Below are 22,880 nucleotides of genomic sequence, written 5' to 3'. Positions count from 1 at the left end.
AAGGTTGTAGACGAACAAACTTAAAGCCATTGGACACTTTTGGTAAACAGTATTGTCCAAAGGCCAACACTTTGTGTATCACAACTTATATATAAAATAACAAACCTGTGAAAATTTAGGCTCAATCGGTCATCGGAGTCGGGAGAAAATAACAGGAAACCCACCCTTGTTTCTGCGCGTTTCGCCATGTCATGACATGTGTTTAAAATAAATCCATAATTTTCGCTATCGAGAACTGATAATTGTTTTAATGTTTTCTCAAAAAGTAAAGCATTTCATGGAATAATATTTCAAGAGAAGTCTTTCACCGTTACCTTCTGTAAACCCTGTAAGCTATTTGTAAATCTGTGAACTTTTTTTTTTTTTTCTGTTCCGAAAGTGTCCAATGGCTTGAAGTAGATCAAAGGGACTTGATTGTTATTAACTTTACTGCTGCGGAGTGAGTTCTTAATTGGTCTCAATGTTTCGACTACTCTTATTATCATCAAAGTGTGAGAGATTTTGGCCAATGCAAGACCATTTCTCAAAAGGGCAACCTCGGTAGTCTAGTTGGTAAGACACTGCTCTAGAATTGCAAGGGTCGTGGGTTCGAATCCCTCCCGAGTAACATGCCTGTGATATTATTCACAGGACTTGGGAAAGTACTGAGTATAAAGTGCTAACACACATCGTTGTATGGGTAAAAAAAAAATTAATACAAAAGAACACAATCTACAGCAATTGCCGAATGCTTTTGCTGTGGTGCCCTTTTTACAAAGTTCCAATACAAATTTATATTTTCCTCATAGAAGTGTCCCTTACCAGAGGGATTTGCTGTGTCCCTTTAAGAATGAAGGTATCGACCCCTTGCACGCGCATCACATGCGGCGACCAATGCCGCGCTCACCATGTTGGTGGGCAGTTAGGTTTACGTGTATTAACGCCGTGTCGCCTAAAATGCACACTTTACTGCATAACGCGCAGCATAGAGTTATATATAAAAACGCACAGTGAAATTGCCCACCAGTATGGCGCATTCAAGATTTTTCTGATGATGACGTCAGGTGAAATGGGTCAATACACACATGGTGTTACCGCAAACCAAATATATATTGATACCTCACCATGCATTGCCTCAAATCCGTCAAGATTGACTTACATTGGTCGAATGATAGCCCAGCATCCCTGGAAGACCACTGGAGAGTTGATAACAAGACATACCCCAAGCCTCTCAGGATACCGTGTAGATAGAAGCCATATCAATGTCTTAACAAACTCATAATCCATACTGGCGAGGCTGAATTTACGCATATCAAACAATACGCAGACATTGTCTATCACGTCCTCGTTGCATTTTTTGCACGCTGTTTCCTAATGCAGTGAATAAAAAGGCAAGAATATTTTAGCACATCTTTTATCACAAACTGATGCCAAATTTATATTTTTGGACAAAATTAAGTATCAACATTTTCACAAAGGTTTAGAAGTAATTTAAAGGATTTGGGTACTTTTTAAAAATGTCCATAGATTTACATTAAACTTAGAGGGTTTGAAGATAATGATAGTGGAAAGCTTCCCTTCAAATATTACTTACTGAGGTGCTGTAGTTTTTGAGAAATTAGTAAAACAATATGATGAAAATAAGTTTGTAAATGCTTAAAATAATTTTGGTCCCATGTAAGCTTGGGCGATATCAATTTATTTTATTCACGATATATCGCCGACACTATATCGCGATATTCGATATAATCGCGATTAATTAAATTTTACATCATCAGTCTTCAAACTCCCAGTGAAAGTTGTAGAAGAGACAGTCATAGCATAAGATAGGTGTTCTAATGACCTATTCTTCTGGTTTTACTCCAAACCTATGGGGTGCAAGATGTCTCAGCTAGGAAATACATCGCGATTTTGCGATATTTTATCGATATCGCGATTTATCGCGATATATCGATATTTCGATTAAAACCAAATCGTTCCGATATTGAAATCGTTTCCAAATTAGTATCGCGATATTCGATAATATCGTGATATCGCCCAAGCTTGGTCCCATGAGACCAAAATTATTTTCATGACATTGTTTTACTGATTTCCCAAAAATTTACAGCACCTCAGCACCTAATATTTGCAGGGAAGCTTTCTACTATCATTATCTTCAAACTGTGTAAGTTTAGTTTAAATCTGTGGACATTGTGTTTTTTGTCCTACAAAAAGTACATATACCCTTTAACGGAGAGTTAAAAGTTTGCTAATTTTTCTTAAAATTAACGGCCACAAAAACCTTTGGTTAGATGCCTACAGCAACAGCTTTTGATAGTATATTTTGATTGTTTTTTTGTAGAAACATTTCACTTCTGAGAAGCGTTACTGTCAGTTATAGGATTAATCTTAGGGTTAGGGTTAGGGTTAAAGATAGGGTTTCAGCAATACTTAAAAAATGTGACCACGTTTTGAAATGAAATGTTCACAGATTAGTTTTAGTATATCTACATTTATTTATAGAAAATGAGAGTGATAGCAAAGTTTAGGTTGGTATAGAAATAGCAATTCTAGTATAAGTTTAGGCTTATATAAAATAATGCAAAACCAACTCACCAATATATAAACCATGCACTTTGTCAAATCTTCAGTATTTCTCTCAGCAACTTTGTGATTCCTTACCCTTAGCATAATCATGGGTCTAAGTAAAGTCAGAATAAGATATGTTTGTAAGTCTAACTTCAACAATATCAACATCAACAACAACAGCAACAAAAACAGCAGCAACAACATCAACAGCAGCGGTGACAACCAACAACAACAATAACAACAATAACAACAACAACAATAACAGCAACACTAACAACAACAACAACAATAACAACATAACAGCAACAACAATAAAAACAGCAGCAATAACAGCAACAGCAGCGGTGACAACCAACAACAATAACAACAATAACAACAATATCAATAACAACCAACAACAACATCAACGGCAGACTTTGAGGCGCTAGGTGGCAGCAGACTTACCAGGTAAATTTCCATTGCTTACGTATTTCTGAGCATGCGCACATTACCGAGAACAATGGATTTTACCTGGAAAGCCTGCTGCCACCAAGCGTCCTGAAAGTCTCCCATAGCAACAGCAGCGACAACCAACAACAGCAACAGCAGAAATAGCAAAAAACAAAATTAAAAAAAGAAATTATACAGAGTTTTGATACTTGCCTTCCATGTCGATCTCGGTGTTTAAGTAATTCCACTTTTTTTGTGTTTAATTCGGATTGAACCTCTGGACACGCTGCTGGGTTGATAGCTTCTACTCCATATTCTTTCCTCCATTTGTTGCACTTTAAGATGGCTGCAAAAGAGTCATCGACAGTCTTGAAGGCTTTCAGGAAACGAATGATGCTAGGGTCGGTCATGTACTGATGAAGAGATTGTAAACAAATTGAATGAAATTATTAATTAAAGGCAGTGGACACTATTGGTAATTACTCAAAATAATTATTAGCATAAAACCTTTCTTGGTAACAAGTAATGGGGAGAGGTTGGTGGTATTAAACATTGTGAGAAACGGCTCCCTCTGAAGTGCCATAGTTTTTGAGAAAGAAGTAACTTTCCACGAACTTGTTGTCGAGACCTCAGATTTAGAATTTGAAAGCTCGAAATCAACCATCTAAACGCACACAACTTCGTGTGGCAATGGTGTTTTTTCTTTTGTTATTATCTCGCAACTTCCACGACCAATTGAGCTCAAATTTTCACTAGTTTGTTATTTTGTGCATATGTTGAGATACACCAAGTGAGAAGACTGGTCTTTGACAATTAGTTACCAATAGTGTCCCGTTTCTTTAACAAGAACTTGAATGGTGCAGGTGTTCATTTGAGAATAACCGACCTATGGTAATAATTTCCAGGTTGTCTTCACTTGGTACTTAACTCAAGGAATAATGCATACAAATTTGATTGGTAACGAGTAATGGAGAGCTGTTGATAGAATAAAACATTGTGAGAAAAGACTCCCTATGAAGGAACGTAATTTCCTGAGAAAGAGGTTATTTCTCACTCAAATATTTGAATCTGAGAAAGACTTCAGTTCTGAAGCCTTTCTCAGGCATCTGAAATCACACAACTTTGTGCAACAAGGGTGTTTGTTCTTTCATTATTTTCTTCAAACTTCGATGACCAATTCAATTGAACCACATATTTTCACAGATTTGTTTTTTGTATGCATTCTGTTGGAATACACCAAGTGAGAATACTGGTCTTTGACAATTAACAAAGGTGTCCAGCAGCTGATTTCACGAAACTCTAGGAGTAATCCGAGTTAGGACGAGTAACCCGTCCTAACTTAGGATGGGTTCAATGCGTCCTACGTATTTGGATACAGAACTCAACTCGTCCTAAGTCCTAAGATTAATCCAAAGTTAGGAAGAGTTTGGTGAAATCGACGGCTGGGCCTTTAGATAGGTCTCTTCTTCTATGAGTCATTGAATACAAATGCAAACCCTTGTTATTCACTTCTTAAAGTGGCGTCAGTCTTAATAGACAATATTTGACTATCCACTTCTATTGTTTATCTCAAACAAGAACCTATTTCTACACATTCCTAAACCTAAGTGAATACGTTTTGTACATTTTTATGAAGTTCATAAACTTGGTCAAACGAAATTACAGTAAATTAAGAAACGTCAAGTGGGAACTGAAAACAGTGTTAATTTTACCTGAGATGGATCAGCATTGAAGATAATCTGCAAACATAATAAGAGAAACCAATGGATCATGAATGATTATTTCTGCTTGATTTTGCGACATCACTTATATTTTTGTTGTTTGAAGAGAATAAGAAGCGTAGTTGATCTGGAGGAGTTGCTATGTGCTTGTGGTTAAAAAATTCTTATGATATAATCTTTCTCTTGATTTTCCAACTTAATATTACTTAAACTTTACATAATAAGGGAAGGATATGTAAGCTGAGAATAATTATCTTCAATTACGCATTTATCCTCCAATCAGATTTGCAGGATGGAGTGGTGATATAAACCTATATTGCACGGCCAATATCACTCCCTGCGTCTTGTGTGTTCTATGTCACACGCCAAGTTTGCTTGAATGGAGCGCATTGGCTACATTTTCCGTATTCCACTCGCGCTTGTGTGATAACTTATAATAAAGTAAAGAACAGTGTATCCTCCCCCCTCCCCCCACCCCCCAAATATAAACCGGTACTTTATGCTTGTATGTAATTTTTGCAATCCGCATAGGCTACATGTTAGTGAACCTGTAGAAAAAATGGCGCAACGTCTAACAGGCTAACTGTTTGTATTGTAGTCATTTCACTGAATTCCATGGAAACATATTGAAATATTAGTAATATTATATATAGTAAAGGGCACCGCCCCCTCCCCCCCCATACATGTCTACTGTTATGCTCAAGTAATTTTTATATCCATACTATAGGATATTGTATATGTAAGTGTCTGTACAAAAAATGGCTCAACGTCTAGCAGGCTAGCTGTTTGTATTGTAGTCATTTCACTAGTAAAGTAAACACAAGGGGTCTGCAAAAAGGTGTGTGCGTATATAGAAGTAGCGTTAGTACTACTTCCAAAGGACTAATGCCACTTCTGGGTCCATTGTAATGTCTGGCTATGAACCAGTAATAAGCCAATTGTGCACATTTTCTTGCTCATTTCTTGTTCATCATGTTGGCTGCAAACATTTAATTAATGCAATTCTCTGCATGTACTTTAAAAAAAAAAAAATTTGCCTCTTTACATTCAGGGATGCCAGTGGCTCTTTCCTTCAGAGCCTGAAAAATGTTTTTGAAAGAAAAGGGGTCACTGCCCCCCCCCCCTCCCTCAGACCAAAAAATCTATAAAAAACATAACAGCACACTTTTAATAAAACATAAAGAAAAATTAAATTCTGACCCCCCCCCCCTTACAAAAAAAGGCAGGCATAGTCTGATTTTAGTCAAAAATTTTCCGTTTTTATTTATCAAAAATTTCAAAACGTAAAAAAAAAAAATGGGGGAAAAAAATGATATTATTATTTTAAAATATTAAAATATATTTTCTCCAGCCAGATGAAATGGGGGGCGCCAGAATTTTTCTTTTAATTTTTTTTATTATCCGGCCAGATGAAACACAGCGCCGGAAAAAATCGGGGAAAATTTGAAAAAGCTGCCGGAAAACTGGCATCCCTGTACATTGCACATGTTGGCCTGCCGTCGATTTCGCAAAACTCTTCCTAACTTATGATTAATCTTAAAACTTGGGACGAGTCCCAACCCTGCACTGTAGCACGCAGACTTTAAGATTAATCCTAAGTTAGGGATAAGACAAGTCCTAACTTGTTGTGAAATCGACGGCAGAACAACCAAGGTAAAAATGTAAAATATATGTAAAATATATTCACTATACACCATTTATGCCGTACAAAGATTTCTAGGCTATTTGGTAAAAAATAAATAAAAATGTTGTGTTTACAAAAGTCTGATTTGTTTTAATGGCAATTTTAATACCAGAACAAACAAATCTGAATTACAAATTCATCTCATGTTTATTCCACTGTTTCTGCACACACAGACCAAACAAAGTGTTAGGCATTGTCAAAGACATCTGTCATAGTATATAAAATCTTGCTGCAATAATTTCATAATTTCATTTTTTTAAGATCTGAAAACTTGGATTTTGATGAAGTGAACTCAGCGATCGACCTTAAAATACTCCACTATTCTGTGGGCATTTATTGTAGTTTAAAAAAATATATTTTCCCATTGTGTACCATCATTACAAATCATGCTGCACAAGATTATTTACTTCCATCACAATCAATAACTGTAGAAATTTTATTTCATTCATGAATTACTTCAGAGTTTCATTTTGTGATTATCAGCAAATAGTGTTTTTGAGGCCTACCCATCAAAATTACTTTTGTTCAATCCATTGTCATAAATGCATTATAAATGGAAATATTTCCTCAAGATAGAACTGTGTTGACCGCAACACTAACAGGATTGCAATCTTGCCTTCAATACTTTACAAACAAGAGAAAATTTTCTTTAGAGAAATATTTCTGTCTGAATTACTGTTCCCTGCTACATGTAGTTGAGAAAATCACTGTTATTAAATATTAATATTTGTTATCTTTAAACCGTGTAAGTTTGTGGACATTTGTGTTTTGTGTCGTACAAAAAGGACCCAAACCTTCTAATGATTATTCCATTTCCATAAGAACACAAACAATAAAGGTTTGGGTTTTTTTTGGGTTTTTTTTCATAAAGTGAATTATTTTGTTTTCTTGACCCTATACTTCTCTATTCCATGAATTCCTCCCTTCTAAAGTTTGGAAATAGCTACAGGATATAACAATTTTTAAAACAATATAGAAGGATATATCCTTCTATATTGTTTTTAATATTATTGAATTATAATATTTTAAGTTGGACAATTGAACAGTGTTTGACTTTGCAATTAAAAGCTTAGTTCTAGACTTCTCTATTACATGAATTCCTCTCTTCTAAAGTTTGGAAATAGCTACAGGATATAATAATATTAAAAACAATATAGAAGGATATATCCTTCTATATTGTTTTTAATATTATTGAATTATAATACTTTAAGTTGGACAATTGAACAGTGTTTGATTTTGCAATTAAAAGCTTAATTCTAGATAGTTTTTTCTATGGTTTAAAATAGAGAATGGAAAATGAAATGGATTCATTCAGTCATGTTAATTCTATTATGTGTTCATTTGTTCAATCATGAAGTGTTAACTTAGATCATTATACTGTTTAGAATAAACTGAAGTGGTGTGACCTTGCTATATAGCAACACCTGCCATATTATGCCATGAGGAAAATGATCATAATTGTTTATTTGTTTTGATTACATACTTCACTGGATGGTAAACAACAATGAAACCCAATACTTACATCGCATCTCTCTTTAAGTTTGCTTAAGTCATGTGCGTTGTACTCAGTAGGGTTTCCCATGGCGGAGGTAACAATTCTTTGATTTCAGTCGTTAGAATCAGTCTGTGAGTATATCAATGACATCCACTGAATACGAGTTCCGGTAAGAAGCGTTCCGCCTGGTTGGATAATGAATAAAGCGACGCTTGGCCTTGCTGTAATGCTAACATATGGTCAGCTCAGTGACTAGTCCTGATGATGAAACATGGCTGTCGGAATCTGAGCTATCAAGTACGTTGTGAGATGCTGACTTGAGTGTTTACTGCATAAATGCATCAATCAGTTACTCATCTCACACTACGCAATCTCATTCATCAAAGTTGATTCTATACAAATATACATAGAGAACCATCAGCATTTGTGATGTTTGCCGAGTCCACTGATGATGAATATCCGTTATCTCAGATGATGCACTGTGAAATCAGAGCAGAAGATGCAAGATGGTCAAATGAACGTGTACTACTCACAACACACACAAAACACACAGCCGCAGAGCAATGCATACAGCAGCAGTGACCGTGTACTGCTCAGGGCACTGCAGCGTATTACCATAAAACCACTGCTTCATAATCATGTCGGACATGGTTTAAAGGCACTGGACACTATTGGCAATTACTCAAAATAATTATTAGCATCAAAATACAAGTAATGGAGAGCTGTTGATAGTATAAAACATTGTGAGAAACGGCTCCCTCTGAAGTAATGTATTTTTCTTTAAAGAGGTAATTTCTCACTCAAATATTAAAAGACTTCATAATACCTGAAGTATTTTATTATTTTTTATATCTAGGCATCTGAAAGCACACACATTTTTGCAACAAGGGTGTTTTTTCTATTGTTTTCTCTTGCAACTTTGTTAACCAATTGAGTAATTTTTTTTACAGATTTGTTATTTTATGCATGTTTTTTGATACACCAAGTAAGACTACTGCCTTGACAATTACCAAACGTGTCCAGTGCCTTTAATGCCACATTGTACTGAAATCTATTAAGAGCACTGTACTTTTTTTGTGGTTCCTTTGAGGTTCCTGGTTTCACTAGTTTTGTGCAATATTCTAATTACTGTATTTTCTTGGCTTTGTAGGAAAAAAGTTTTGGGGTTTAAGGAGATTTGTAGGGAATTTGATTGGCTTCCTACCTTTTTTGAAAGGAGCGAGGATGCGTGGTCTTCTGGTTGATCTATATTTTTTGTATACAAAATTTAATGTATTTTTATATATTTATATTTGATATGGTATTTGGTGTGCAATTATGTCGTTTTTGTCCTTGTGCCCTTTTGTGCCTTTGTTATTTTTATTGTCTGGATCGCCTTTAGATAGTGATTATTCTCGCTTTTTGGTTACCCGCAGGCTTGTTCTCTGTGTAGTCTTATTTTTATTGCCTATTCTTTGTTTGTACTGTTTGCCTGGAAATAAATAAATAAATAATTAAATAAATGGTTTCTTTAGTTCATCACAAAATGCATTAAATACATTATCACTTATCAGTTTCTAAAAATAATTACAAATGATTTTGAGTATTATAATTATGTCAAATCGCATGATGATGTCAACTCTTTATTGTGATAACAATAAAAGACTTGGGTTGAACAAACCCTTTTAGTTTATTAATAAAATAAAAGACAATAACTTTTAAAATGCTATACACCCAGACCAGGAAAGTCTGCATAAACACTTTAACAAACCACATTGCCATAAAAAATTTAATCATTAAATTATCATTCAACACTTAATCATTTGTTCAGAATTAAAATTATGCGAAATAAAGTACCTGGACAAAATAAGGTATGGTTTGTTAGGCATTAACTTTGAATAACAAAGCAGCCAGGACAAATTTCATTTTATATTCTCACTATAACTACATGAACTGAATTGCAGAGAACGTTTGTCATGAAGTGGCCTACAAATGTTTGCCAAATTAATACAAACATGAAACAAAAATCAAACAAAAACACACATTGTTTTTAAAAGCAAAACAATATAAGTTTAACTTAAATCATGTGAGAAAACACTATCGAATTCTAGATCAAAAATAATAATTGGCTTTAATTTTTTGGGGTCTAAATAAGTAAATAAAGTACAAATACAGGAACAATGGACAAACATGATTAGGTTTGGAAGTTTTACACTTTATGTATTTAAGTGAGTGGTGTTGAGCTTCCGAGAGTTTAGTGTTTGTTTTCAGGGGATAGAATTATCTTTGCAATTTGGTGTTGTAAAGAGTATTTATGTGTCAGTTAGCATAACTTCACTTTCTTGAAGTTCCTTGACCTTGAAAGCCCACTCAACCAGTTTAACACCATACATGTTTCTCACTTTCCTGAATTAGTTACCAATTTTTACCATGCAAGGGATGTGTTTTGTAACAAACTCTGTAGAAAAACAATAGGAGGCAAGCAAGTATAAAGAATTTTTCCAAGGGAGAAATTAAAGAAACGGTCTATCTTATTTATAAAAAAAAAACATTATTATTGTCTGTAAATTTGTTTTCATGACTGCAGAAAATAAGAGTATGCATGCTGCTGCATTAAATTTAGTACACTTCCCATCAGCCAACTTTGAACAAAAACTTCATTTTAGAACAAAATATTTTTGGAATGCATTAAAGGAATGAAGGAATTGTTTTGCTCTTATAATAGGCTTAAGTGGTAGAGTGTGACATGTGTGTAGAACCATGTAGAATTCACAGATCATTGAACTATCATTGAATTACACATTTTGTTTTTTTATAAAGTAGGCATAGGCCCACAGACCTTTATCATGGTGCAGCCATCTTGAATATCAATGTTACCAAACCGAGGCTGGAAGAACAAAATAGTCTGGTACCTATTTGCTAAATGATTATTAGCATTCATTATTGTTGTCCGATACGAGGTACATGACCAAGATGGAAGCAGCATGATAAAGGTCTATATAAGATGAAATGAAGATCATTGATGAACTCCTTAAACTAACTTTTCAAACGTGTACCATGAGTATTGAGTACCTCATTGGAAAGCCAAGTGTGACATGGAGTAATTTAGTAAGCAGGGCAGTTCTTACTAATTAGTCTCCCGAAATCAAAAATCTACTCCGCGTTTGTAAGAATTGGGCAAATCATGTTTTCATGAACAACTACACAGCAAAGTAGTATAGGCCTGAACACAATAATGTGCGATTAGGCCCGTAGTGTTACCGCACTGTGTACATCGAAACCTCATCATGCAATTGCAATGCCTCCAAACCCATAAAACAAATTTGTAGATTCTTATTTTCTCCATAAAACAAAATAACACTTTTCGATGATACTTTTTCGATCAATAGCCCCCAACAATGATCATTCAAAATGAACTGACAAGTTTGGCCATGGTTTTAAAACTGTGTGATTAGATTAGTCGACCTACCTGTCCGGCAAAAGTTGAATTCGTCCCAATACGCGTATCGGTGCCTATACATGGCCTACCCTAGTTCTACCTGTTCTTTTCTATATCATAGCTCCATTACAGGAAAAATATCTGCATTATTTATGATGACGTGGTGCTCAAGCTGTTGTCATTTCATTCATGCCCAACTACTCCATCCCCCTACTCGAAATCGCTGGTTATTGATTGAATAATAGGCGGACTCATCCGTATCGATCATGCTGTAGCAATGGGATCGCTATCTATTGTGTTGTACGATGTATGTGAGAGAGATGGACAAAATTCTAACCTACATCAGGGATCGAACATGCGCCCTCATCAGCTGTGGAGTCAGTTCCAGATGTCAGCTCCGGGGCCAAATTCCATGCACTGTAAAAAAGCCTGAAACAAAAATACTTGCTAAGATGACAGAAAAACATTGCTTTACAAACAAATCTTGCTTTGCAGAAAAATGGTTTCCAGCCAACTTTACATAAAGTTAACAGTGCTGCAACTTGTGAGAATACTGGTCTTTGACGATTACCAAAGGAACCTATGAAATTGGGCCCTGCCGGCCAGATCTGATTCTGAATCTGAATTATTTCAGTCGGCAAAGCATCACAAAGGAAACATTACACCAACTTTGATGTTTAGTAACCCTTTGCCTTGCTTGGTGTGGCTTCATATTCTCGTAAATTAACGACATTGGTTTGTCAACCAGTCTTCTGTCGCGGAAGAATTCATCTGAGGCATTTTTCCCCTTTTGTGATTTAGTCACGGTGCAACAGTAGGATTTTGTTCAACAAGTTATTTCGACGCGCGACTCGAACATCCTCTGTCTCATCTTTCTACTCTCGCTTTCTTGCTATAAATTTGCCAGGAAAACCATCTACTTTCTTTGATCTAAAAGTTGGTAAAGTTTAGGAAAAACCAGAAGAAAGGAGTTGGAATTATACGGGAAGGGTCCACGCTTGGGGTTGTGGAAAATGTCACAAAATATTGTATTCCGCGGTTTCTTATTCTGTACTCTAACCCGAATTGTTCCGTCTTGTGCATCATTGATCCTATAACATTATCCGCTCACTTATCGGGTTTTAAAGTTAATCCCTTTAGCCTACGGTCATACAAAACGTTACTCATTACTTGTAGTGGGTGAACGATGTTATCACTTTGAAACACATCCCAATGTCACCATTGGCAATCAAAGGAATAATTTTTGCTGAGAAAGGTTTTTGCGAAACCAAGTTAATAACGATCCTAAGCTAAAGTAGTCTCAGCCGATTTTCTACCCTTCGCCCAGGTAGGATGTATAACTTTTCAGAAGTGAGAAGTCTCCCTAAAAGTTCGTGGCAAGACGGTTGTTCTCAAGAGCGAACTCTCTGGCAACACACATGATGTTACCGCAAACCAATTTTTATTTTATTTTATTGATATACCTTATCATGCAATGTCTCAAACCCTATTATATTAAACCCTATTATATAAAAAAAAGTACGGGCAGGCGGTTCTGAATACGAGTCCCGCCCGAACTTCTTTTGTCAAACACGCCGGAAATGTTTTGGCCAAACTCTCCTAGTAAGAACCGGCAGGATTCCCCCTAAACCTGACGCACATAATTTCTCGAATGACGATATTCTAGTATAGGTAGGTAGATAGATAGATAGACAGACCACTGGTGCCAACAGTCTTTCGTGATAAGATTTAGTTCCCGGGAACCATGCGGGAACTTTTAATGGCTTTTTGACCGGGGGATAGTGCCGACCCGAGTAGGCCTATCCCGTTAATAGCCTCTACTGCAATAATTCAAGACGGCTCTCCATAAAAGTTACATAGCGCCCTCAACAGTTGATGGAGTTTATTTTTGTTTGCACGTGAACTTTTCAAGTTCTTCCTCCACACACACAATTACTTCTTCCGAGTAGAAACATTGATATTTGTGAATATGGCTTCGAATGGAGAGATTTTAAGTAGCCTTCTAAGTGACCAAGCCATGGTTTCTCCGGCCATTGTGTCCTTATTGCATGCGTGGCAGCTAAGTAAGTAAAGCAGAGTGAAGTTTGTCATTATTGTAGTTTACTTTTTGGCGGTCCCCTTTTTGTGATGTTTTGGTTCACCTGTGCCAAACACTTGGACTCCCTCCGCTTCAACATGTTCAACTTGAACTTCAAGAAGCGCGGGGAGTCCAGCGTTTTGGCACTGTAGTGTTGATGGTGCTCGTGCACATTCAACTGAACATGATGAAGGAAGTTAAAAATGACCTGTTGTTTTCTGTGCTCTGTGACAAATGATATGCCTTGTCATTTATTAGCTATGCTCAGAGATCAATAGACCTTATGCACATGACGTCATTTCAGTACGGCGCCCTCACCTTGAGGTCAAAAGGAGGTTGTTCATTGGCCAATCTATGTGCGTTTTCGATTGTTTTGTCACCGTTTGACCTCAAAGATGGCGGCTGGATGGCGTCAATGCATGGTCTATGCACAGTGTCGTAGACAATATTTTTAAATCTGTGCTGGAGTGCGTTTTGGCGACCAACCAAAGCCCAACTGACTCACCAAGTTGGTTACCGGTTTGTCTGAACAGCATCGTCACCGCGCTCAACCGAACACGCGAAAATGCTCAACCGATGACCAATGTTGGGGTCGCCAAAACGCACTCCTGGCCTGGGTGGGACAATTTTACTCTTCAGACAGAATGCTCGGGCTGCCCAGCACCGCCCACCCTTGCTCCAATCTTAATTTCTGTTATCAATGGGCGTGAGATACTCCTAGAACTATGATTTTGGTTAGTTCCACTATCGTCATGAGATATATTTTGTCTAATTCAGTGACTATAATGGGATGCTGGAAACGCATCTTGATTGATTTGGTTGGTAGGATGCAGATGAATTTATAGACTTATCATTTGATACCTTGTTTCCTTCAGCTGGAATGGCCAAGCATGTTGGGAGTTTGCGTCAAAAATACAAGATCTCACCTCCAGTTACAAGTGGACGTGACCCTGCTTTCGACAGAGGCTTCAGAGCTCAGTAAGGATTTATTCTTCTAGTTTATGTCTCTAACATTTTAAAGACAGTGGACACTATTGGTAATTGTCAAAGACCAGTGTTCTCACTTGGTGTATCCCAACATATGCATAAAATAACAAACCTGTGAAAACTTGAGCTCAATTGGTCGTCGAAGGCGGCGAGATAATAATGAACGAAAAAACACCCTGGTCACACGAAGTTGTGTGCTTTCAGAAGCTTGACTTCGTGACCTCAAATTTTAAACCTGAGGTCTCAAAATCAAATTCTTGGAGAACTACTCCTTTCTCAAAAACTATGTCACTTCAGAGGGAGACCTTTCTCAAACTGTTTTACACTATCAAACTCTCCCCATTACCCGTTACCAAGTAAGGTTTTTTGCTAATCATTATTTTGAGTAATTATCAATAGTGTCTACCGCTGCCTTTAATTAAGTTAAAATCATGAAAAACTCCCTCTACTCAAACCAAAGAGCAACTCAAGCTTATTATCATTAAGAGAGATAGGCCTGGTATGGTCTTTGCAATGATGGTAAAATATAATAAGGTTGCTTTTATGCAACCCCTTCAAGTTAGAGTGGAAAGATCCATGAAGGGTGTGTCACATGGTTGTAAATGGTTTTCAGAACCTGACCAAATAAAGACCCGGAACTTGTTTGTCAATCCCAACAGGTCTTTTTGTTATAGGAGGAAGTAGGCCTATAGCCTACATGTACTTTATCGGCTCTAAAATGAAATCTTCAGGATAGAGTTTGGGAAACTGACCTTTGATCGCAAGCTTTCTGTTGTGTGAGAATGTATGCTTCATGCTTGAATGGCGTAACAGTGTGAGCACCAGGGGTTGTTTGTGTCAAAAGAAATTTGTAATGAGAAGGTTTAGTAAGGCTTTTGACACCGTCGATCATCAGCCTACTTTTGTGCACTTGGGAGAGTGTGTGATAAATTGGAAAGTCAACCTCAAAGTTTTTGTATAGACCTTATGCACATGTCATCATTTCAGTACGGACAGTCAAAAGGAGGTTGTTCATTAGCCAATCCATGTGCGTTTCGATTGTTTCGTCACTCTTTGACCTCAAAGATGGCGACTGGATGACGTCAATGCATAAGGTCTATTGGCAAGTCATCCGATCCTGTTGTGCCTGATTTCTCTGTTCCTCAAGGTTCAGTTCTTGGACCAACTAAGCTATACTAATCTCCCCAAAACAATTTGGAGGTGAGAGTGTTTCAAGTAAACAGGGTGGTCCAAAAACAGCTCTCCATTTTACTTTCGAGCTCATTGTTGTTATTGTTAAGATGTTTGTTTCCCCAAAGAACTTCTATAACATTTGGAGGACAAAAGTGTACATCAATGGACCAAGTCTTCACTGCATACTTGCGGGGCACGAAGCACCGCTGGCCCCCACGAGGCATCTCTCCCACGAATGCCTCCGACTCTGCACTTTGGCCGTGCTCCAAAAAGACCGTCCTTCCATCGAGTCGAGGCCCCGTGCCAGGCCCCCAAGGCAGCCTGGCGAGAGCCCCGCAAGCCTCCCCGGTCGTACTTTAATAACGGACTATAATGTGCTATACTTTTGTCCTTGTTATAGAAGTTGGAGTCATGGAGTACATTTTCAATAATTTATATGGTGAGCTCTACATGTATGTTCCTGCTCCCCACTGCTGAATCACATTGAAATTGATGATGCCTCTTCGAATCAAAGGGCATTCAATAACTGTATTTCCGATTTAGGTGGGAGAAAAGAAGAAACAAAAAACAGGCTTTTTCTTTATGAGCTTTAAATCTTCCTTTTGGAAAGTTCAAAAGCAAGTTTCAATCTTTCATCCCTCGTACTCAAGCATGGTGCAATTATGCAATGTTTTGCTCTCTTCTTTTATAGGCAGAACACTTTGGAATTCACACCAATCTTCCTGATACTTTTGTGGGTTGCTGCCAAGTTTTTGAACCCAGGTAAGGCTTAATAATAATATTATTATTCATTCATAAAAACCCCAGGCAGTGTCTCTACTCCTATTGGTGGGGTACTCCTATTGGTGGAGAGCGCGTCACGTGGGGGTGTTTAAACAATTGATAATGACCAGTGTTTATGACCGGTGGCTTCCGCGTGTCAGGCGCGCAAGATTATCACGCGGAATGCAATTCATAGCTATTAGTAACAGCGCGTAATCTATTTCTAAGCGTGCGCGTAATCTATTTCTAAGCACGTGCGCACGTAATCTATTTCTAAGCACGCGCGCGCGTACACACAACCCATGCGCAACAGACTCTTCACAAAGTTTTTGAGAAAAAATAGTTCAAACCTCTAATTTTCAATTGTCAAAGTGTCTGTAATTGTATTTTTTTATCACACGGCAATTCGACCCTGCCGGCTTTAAATTCCCTTAATAATAATAATAATAGTAATATAGCGCTCATATCCGTCACTCGGTGCCGTTTGAGCCTTACCTACCATGTCATTTTTTGTACATTTATACCTGTACTCCAAGAGCTGAGTTTAATCTTATTTTTGTAACTTCTGCTTATTAGGAATTATGAGCAGGGCCCAATTTCATAGAGCTGCTTAAGCACAAAAATAAGCTAAGCTTAACAAAATTATGCTTAGATTAAGGTTACCAGCCAAACTATGGTGTTAAAAGTACATTTGTGACTGGTGTCCTGCTCATTTCTGCTTAGCAGAAAACTGTTAGGCAATATTTTTTGCTTTAAGCAGCTCTATGAAGTCTGGCCCAGGTTGATATCTTATGTAACCTTGGGTGTGATCCTCGCCTACACAGCTGTATAGCTTCCGACTGGATCCCTCAGAACAAAGATATTGACAAAATAGGGAGACTGCTAACAGGGGCTAGGTAGCGCCGGCACGTAAATCTGGAGGTCGTTGGTTCAAATCCCGCTCCAGTGAATTTGTCTTTGTTCAACGCGAAATTAATAATTCTGTGTATTTGTTCAACCCAAAATTAATAATTCTGTGATATGTTTCAGCAGTGTCATGGCCGAGCGGTTAAGAGCACCGGATTCAAGCTGTGGTGTGGGTTCGAATCCCGGTCGTGACACTTGCTACATAAAATTGGGGAGGTAGTGCTTTTTGCTCTACCGGCCAGGCTTCGAATTGATGATACCCAAGCCTACATTCGTATGGACTGTAAAAGGGGTAACCCTGTTTCAGCCCTAGGAGTAGGTGGCAATAGCCTCTGAAAAAAATAATTGTAGCCTACACCTTGAAGTGGCCTTCAGGCCTTGTGTGTCAGGCGACTTGCATAAAAAAAGAATGAAAAAAGAAGAAGCAGTTTTGACATGTTTCAAAATGAAAAACATACCAAACTTTTGTAAGTGGTCAAGGTCAAGGGTAATACCAAGTAGTATCAATATCATGCCATCAAAATTCAAGAATAAATCACTAACATCCATATCGTTTATCATGTGTTTTTTTTAGTTCTAGCGAGTGTAGCTGGTCTTCTGTACATCAAGGGACGCTGGTACTACTTTGACGGATATTGCGCACAGGCAGAGAAAAGGTATGTTTGCTTGAATATATTGAATATATTGTTCACGAATGCGCGATCAAGTGTTATTGTCCTTTGACAGTTCCAGTCTCATTTGTATGTGATCTAAAGATATGTTTAGGAACGGTTCTGAACCGTGCCCAAGATATGTTAAATGCACAATGGGCCCAAATGTTCTTATACCTACACCTTAAGAGTGCCGAATGTTCTTATAAACCAATTAACATGACCGAATGTTCTAATGCAACTTAACAGGGCCAAATGTTCCCATACACCACCTTATAACATGGCCAAAATTGTTAATACTTTAACAGGGCCGCATGTTCCGCTGACAGCTTGACAGGGCCTGATGTTGCAATACAATAACAGACAGGGCCAAATATCTAGTACACTTTTATAGGCCAAATGCTGTAATACTTAATCAGGGTCAAATGTCCTAATGCACTTTAACAGGGCCAAATGTTGTAATGCCTTTACCTAGGGCCTAATGCTGTAACACTTTAACAGGGCCAAATGCCCTATTGCACCTTAACAGGGCCAGAAGTTGTAATGCTTTATCAGGGCCCCATGTACACTTTAACAGGGCCAAATGTACACTTTAATAGGGCCAAATGTTGTAATGCCTATTTACCTAGGGCTGTAACACTTCCACATGGCGAAATGCTGTGTACTTTAACAGGGCCAATTGTCCTATTGCACCTTAATAGGGCCAACTTTCAAATACTACAGGGCCAAATGATGTAATGCTTTAACAGTGCCAAATGATGTAATGCTTTAACAGTGCCAAATGATGTAATGCTTTAACAGTGCCTATTGATGTAATGCTTTAACAATGCCAAATGATGTAATGCCTCAACAGTGTCAAATGATACGCACTTTATATAGACAGGACCAAATGCTGTAATAATGCTAACAGGGCCAAATGTTCCAACAGAGCCAAAATTCTGTAAAATGCTGCAGGGCTAAATGCTGTAAATGCTTAAAAGGCCAAATGCTTTAACAGGTCCAAATGGTGTAATGCCAACAGGGCCTAATTGTCCTAATGCACCTAACAGGGCCAAAAGTTCCAATACTACAGGGCCAAATGTTGTAATGCTTCAACAGTGCCAAATGATGTAATGCTTTAACAGTGCCAAATGATGTAATAAGGGAATCAATGTGTGGTGAAGAGGTTTTCAACTAGTGGTTTAATCCCAACGAGGCCTGGTTCTTGATAATTTTAGTGAGACGAAGTAGGGTTAAATTATCAAGAACCAGGCCTCGGCGGGTTTAAACCACTAGTTGAAAACCGATTCAACACACGTTGATTCCCATTCATAAATACCTTTTGGGTTAAAAGGCGTAATAAAGTAAGAAACTCATCCAAACGTAAGAAACTCATGTAAAACTTATCCGTTTCCGAGTGCTTGAGCTCTGTATGTTTCCACCTCCATGGTATGTTCAGTATGTACTTGTACGATGTCCGGACGCGTGTGTTTTCCGGTTCTGCTCGTGCGCATGCGCGTATAGTCTTGGTGCATATTCGCTGGTTTTCCTTTCACACACAGCGCGGCCAAATCACCGAACAGCGCCTGCATCGCCCGTAACAAGAAACGTCTTGCATCAAGACTAGCGCGGACAACCGGTTATAAACATTGGTCATTATCAATGGTTTAAACACCCCCACGTGACGCGCTCTCCACCAATAGGGAACAGCAAAACTGTCTGAGGTATTTATGAATACATTTTATAAACTTAACATGGCCAAATGTTAAGCTTTAACTGGGCCAAATGTTCCAATACTACAGGGCCTAATGCTTTAACAGGGCTAAAAATGCTGTATTATGCTGCAGGGCTAAATGCTGTAAATAATTTAACAGGACCAAATGCTGTGTGCTTTTACAGTGCCAAATGGTGTATTGCCGTAACAGGGCCAAATGTCCTAAATACACCATAACATGGACGTATGTTGCAATACACCTTATTAACAGGACCAAATGCTGTGTGCTTTTACAGTGCCAAATGGTGTAATGCCGTAACAGGGCCAAATGGTGTAATGTCGTAACAGGGCCAAACGCCCTAGTACACAATAACATGGACGTATGTTGCAATACACCTTATTAACAGGACCAAATGCTGTGTGCTTTTACAGTGCCAAATGGTGTAATGCCGTAACAGGGCCAAATGGTGTAATGTCGTAACAGGGCCAAACGCCCTAGTACACAATAACATGGACGTATGTTGCAATACACCTTATTAACAGGACCAAATGCTATAATACTTTACACCACAGTGTCAAATGTGGTAACGCTTTAAAAAGACCAAATGCTGTAATACTTTAACAGGACCAATGATGTACTTTAACAGGGCCAAATGTTGTTAAATGCTTTAACAGGGCAAAATGATGTAATGCTTTAACAGGTTCAAATGCTAAATGGCCAAATGCTGTAATGCTTTAGCTGGGCCAAATGTCCTAATGCACTTTGACAGGGCCAAGTGCTCTAAAATACTTTACCAGGACCAAATGCTGTAATCTTTAACAGGACCAAATGATGTAATACTTTATCAGGACCAAATGTCCTTTAAATGCACCTTAACAGGGCCAAATGCTGAAATACTTTAACAGGACCAAATGTACTTCAACAGACAAAATAATGTTATACTTTAACAGGACCGATGCTGGCCAAATGCTTGAACAGGACCAAATACTGTAATACCCTAACGGAACCAAATGCTGTAATAACAGGGCCAAATGCTGTAATATTTAACAGGGCCAAATGCTGTAATCTTTAACATGACCAGTAATACTTTAACAGGGCCAATTATTCTTTGGGACTTGAACCAACATGCCGGTGCTCTTCCAACTGAGCTATTTTGTCAATATCTTTGCTCGGGGGTGCCAGTCAGAAGCCATTCAACCTTTAGCTGACGTTTAGCCAGGGATTGCACCCAAGTTTACGCTACAACCTGTGAAGCGGCAGCCAGGGGATCACCTTAAGGGGATGCGCCTTTTTGTTTCAGATATTAATATAAACCACAAGGGAAACTGACTGGGTAAATTTTGAAATTATTTTTGGGGTTGAACAAAGAATTGACTAAAGTGGGATTCGAACCAACGACCTCCGGATTAACGTGCCGGCGCTCTACCAACTGAGCTATCTAGCCCTATATTGGCGGTGTCCCTATTTTGTCAATATCTTTGTTCGGGGGTGCCAGTCAGAAGCCATACAACTGTTTGTTAACTGCCGTGTAGCCAGGGATCACACCCAAATTACGATACAACCTGGGAAGCGGCAGCCAGGGGATCACCTTAAAAGGATGCAACTTTTTATTTCAGATATCAAATAATAAACCACAAGGGAACTGGGTGAACTTTAAATGAAGTGGGGTTGAACAAAGATAAATTGACTAGAGTGGGACTCGAACCAACAACCTCCAGATTTCTAACGAGACTGAAGAATTTCTTCTAGGCATACGACCCAAATTACAACTGTTTTCTTGTCATTACAATCAAACTAACACTGTAGTAAATGGTGTTAGAAGCTTTGCATGGTGTGGAGAATATAAGTAGCTTCATAAATATAATGATTAGGGAGTAACTATAAATATAAATATTTAAATAGTAGACTTGCGGATACAACCATGAGTAAAACCTCTTTCGAAGGAGTGGTGGCTCTGAAGACAAGCAGATACTGTTCGAAACGTCAAGACCAAACTGGCTCTTTTCAGAGCCACCACTCCTTCAAAAGAGATTTTTTCTCATGGTTGTATCCGCAAGTTTACTATTCATAGTTATATTTATAGTTACTCTAACACTGTAGTGTGTGTAGAAATAACAAAATAAACCACAAAGTAGGTAACATTTGGAACTAAATGTTGCCTATTCAATCTATTGCTTTCAGGTTGCCTGGTTTTTACCTGGCGGTGCGTGCCATCATGGTATTATTTGGGCTTAGTGTTGCTGGTATAATCCACACTACTCTATCGGTGTACTTCAACATCAATGTGATTAAGATCGTAGGATTGGAAAATTATATCCCTTAGACTGCCCATCGTCAATCGTCAACTCGGTCTCAACTTGAAATTACTGTAGTTTATTTTACCGCATGAGGGCACTTTCAACGACGAAATTGCTTGATCATTACCATTTAAAATTAACTTTGTGTGACATGTATTGTTTTCTTGAACTCGAGCCAAAATAAATAATAATATTATTAACACTAATAATAGTAATAATAATTAGACATTAGGTGTTTGTTCTTAGGACTAATGATTTCTTTTGTCGAATTAAAATTACTAAAACAAATGACCACATTTAGTGTAGAAGTAGGCTTAATGACATCATTGTTAGAGCGCTCTTTTTGAAATTTTACGCTTGAGAAAAAGTGATAGATAATGTAATTTAAAAGTAAACTTAGTCATCAAAAAATAATTTTTACTTTGATACTAAGTTGATATTATGTACAACACGTCATTTCTCCTGAAATACTGAAGACAAATTCATAATCTTTTGGTTGAAGGATACAAATTTGACATTTTAATGTATTCATAAAAGTGTCTTTCAGGCTTTATATTTCTAGATTTATTATGTGATGAATTACCATGCATTTTCACACAAAATTTGATTATTATGATCCATTGTGTTACTTTGTGAGTCTTTGTGTTTTTTATCAACACCACTGTTAATTTTTATGTACAGAATTATATGCTGGAATTTTAATTTTATTTTAGTTTAACTTTTTATTTTATTTTATTTGGGGGGGGGGGAGGGGGTAATTATTTAGAGTAATGAGTTCAAAACTTTATTTTTTCAACAGTATTTTAATTTTAACATCAATCTGAAATAATTATGGAATATAACAAATTAATATTTAATGTATGTGTTTTATATACATGTACAAGTGTTTATAAAAAAGCTTCTAGTTTTAGCTGACAATCACTCTCTATTTAGACACAGACTTAAAGGCAAGGTATACCTTTCGTTTCCTTATCCTTTTGTTTTAGTCTTAACGTAAATGTTAACTAACCTGTGAAAATGTAGTTTCAAAAAAGGTGGTA

General features: G+C 37.5%; 2 protein-coding genes across 3 annotated transcripts in view; one reads left to right on the top strand and one right to left on the bottom strand.

Annotated features, from left to right (window-relative positions):
• The window catches only part of LOC139935796 (uncharacterized), a 144,074-nt gene extending 132,597 nt beyond the window's left edge, over positions 1–11,477 (bottom strand). For both annotated transcript variants that reach the window (XR_011785856.1, XM_071930390.1), the window contains exons 1-6: positions 11,325–11,477; positions 7,904–8,355; positions 4,689–4,715; positions 3,190–3,389; positions 2,575–2,659; positions 1,139–1,350 (exon numbers count right to left, since the gene is read on the bottom strand). Coding sequence is in view for 1 of the 2 variants with exons in the window: in XM_071930390.1 (XP_071786491.1) it covers positions 1,139–1,350; positions 2,575–2,659; positions 3,190–3,389; positions 4,689–4,715; positions 7,904–7,963 (584 nt within the window). In the remaining variant the exon portion in view is untranslated. The remainder of the gene's footprint in view (positions 1–1,138; positions 1,351–2,574; positions 2,660–3,189; positions 3,390–4,688; positions 4,716–7,903; positions 8,356–11,324) is intronic.
• Positions 11,478–13,204: 1,727 nt separating this feature from the next.
• Positions 13,205–22,597, top strand: LOC139935797 (microsomal glutathione S-transferase 2-like). The gene is made up of 5 exons (XM_071930391.1): positions 13,205–13,357; positions 14,247–14,349; positions 16,223–16,293; positions 17,774–17,855; positions 21,725–22,597. Exons 1-5 carry the CDS (start codon positions 13,264–13,266, stop codon positions 21,864–21,866), a joined length of 492 nt encoding a protein of 163 aa, XP_071786492.1. The 5' UTR covers positions 13,205–13,263; the 3' UTR covers positions 21,867–22,597.
• Positions 22,598–22,880: the final 283 nt, after the last annotated feature.

The sequence above is a fragment of the Asterias amurensis genome, chromosome 4, assembly GCF_032118995.1.
Source record: "Asterias amurensis chromosome 4, ASM3211899v1".
NCBI lineage: Eukaryota > Metazoa > Echinodermata > Asteroidea > Forcipulatida > Asteriidae > Asterias > Asterias amurensis.
The sequence above is the reverse complement of the archived record's forward strand: the minus strand, read 5'-3'. Positions and strand labels throughout refer to the sequence as shown.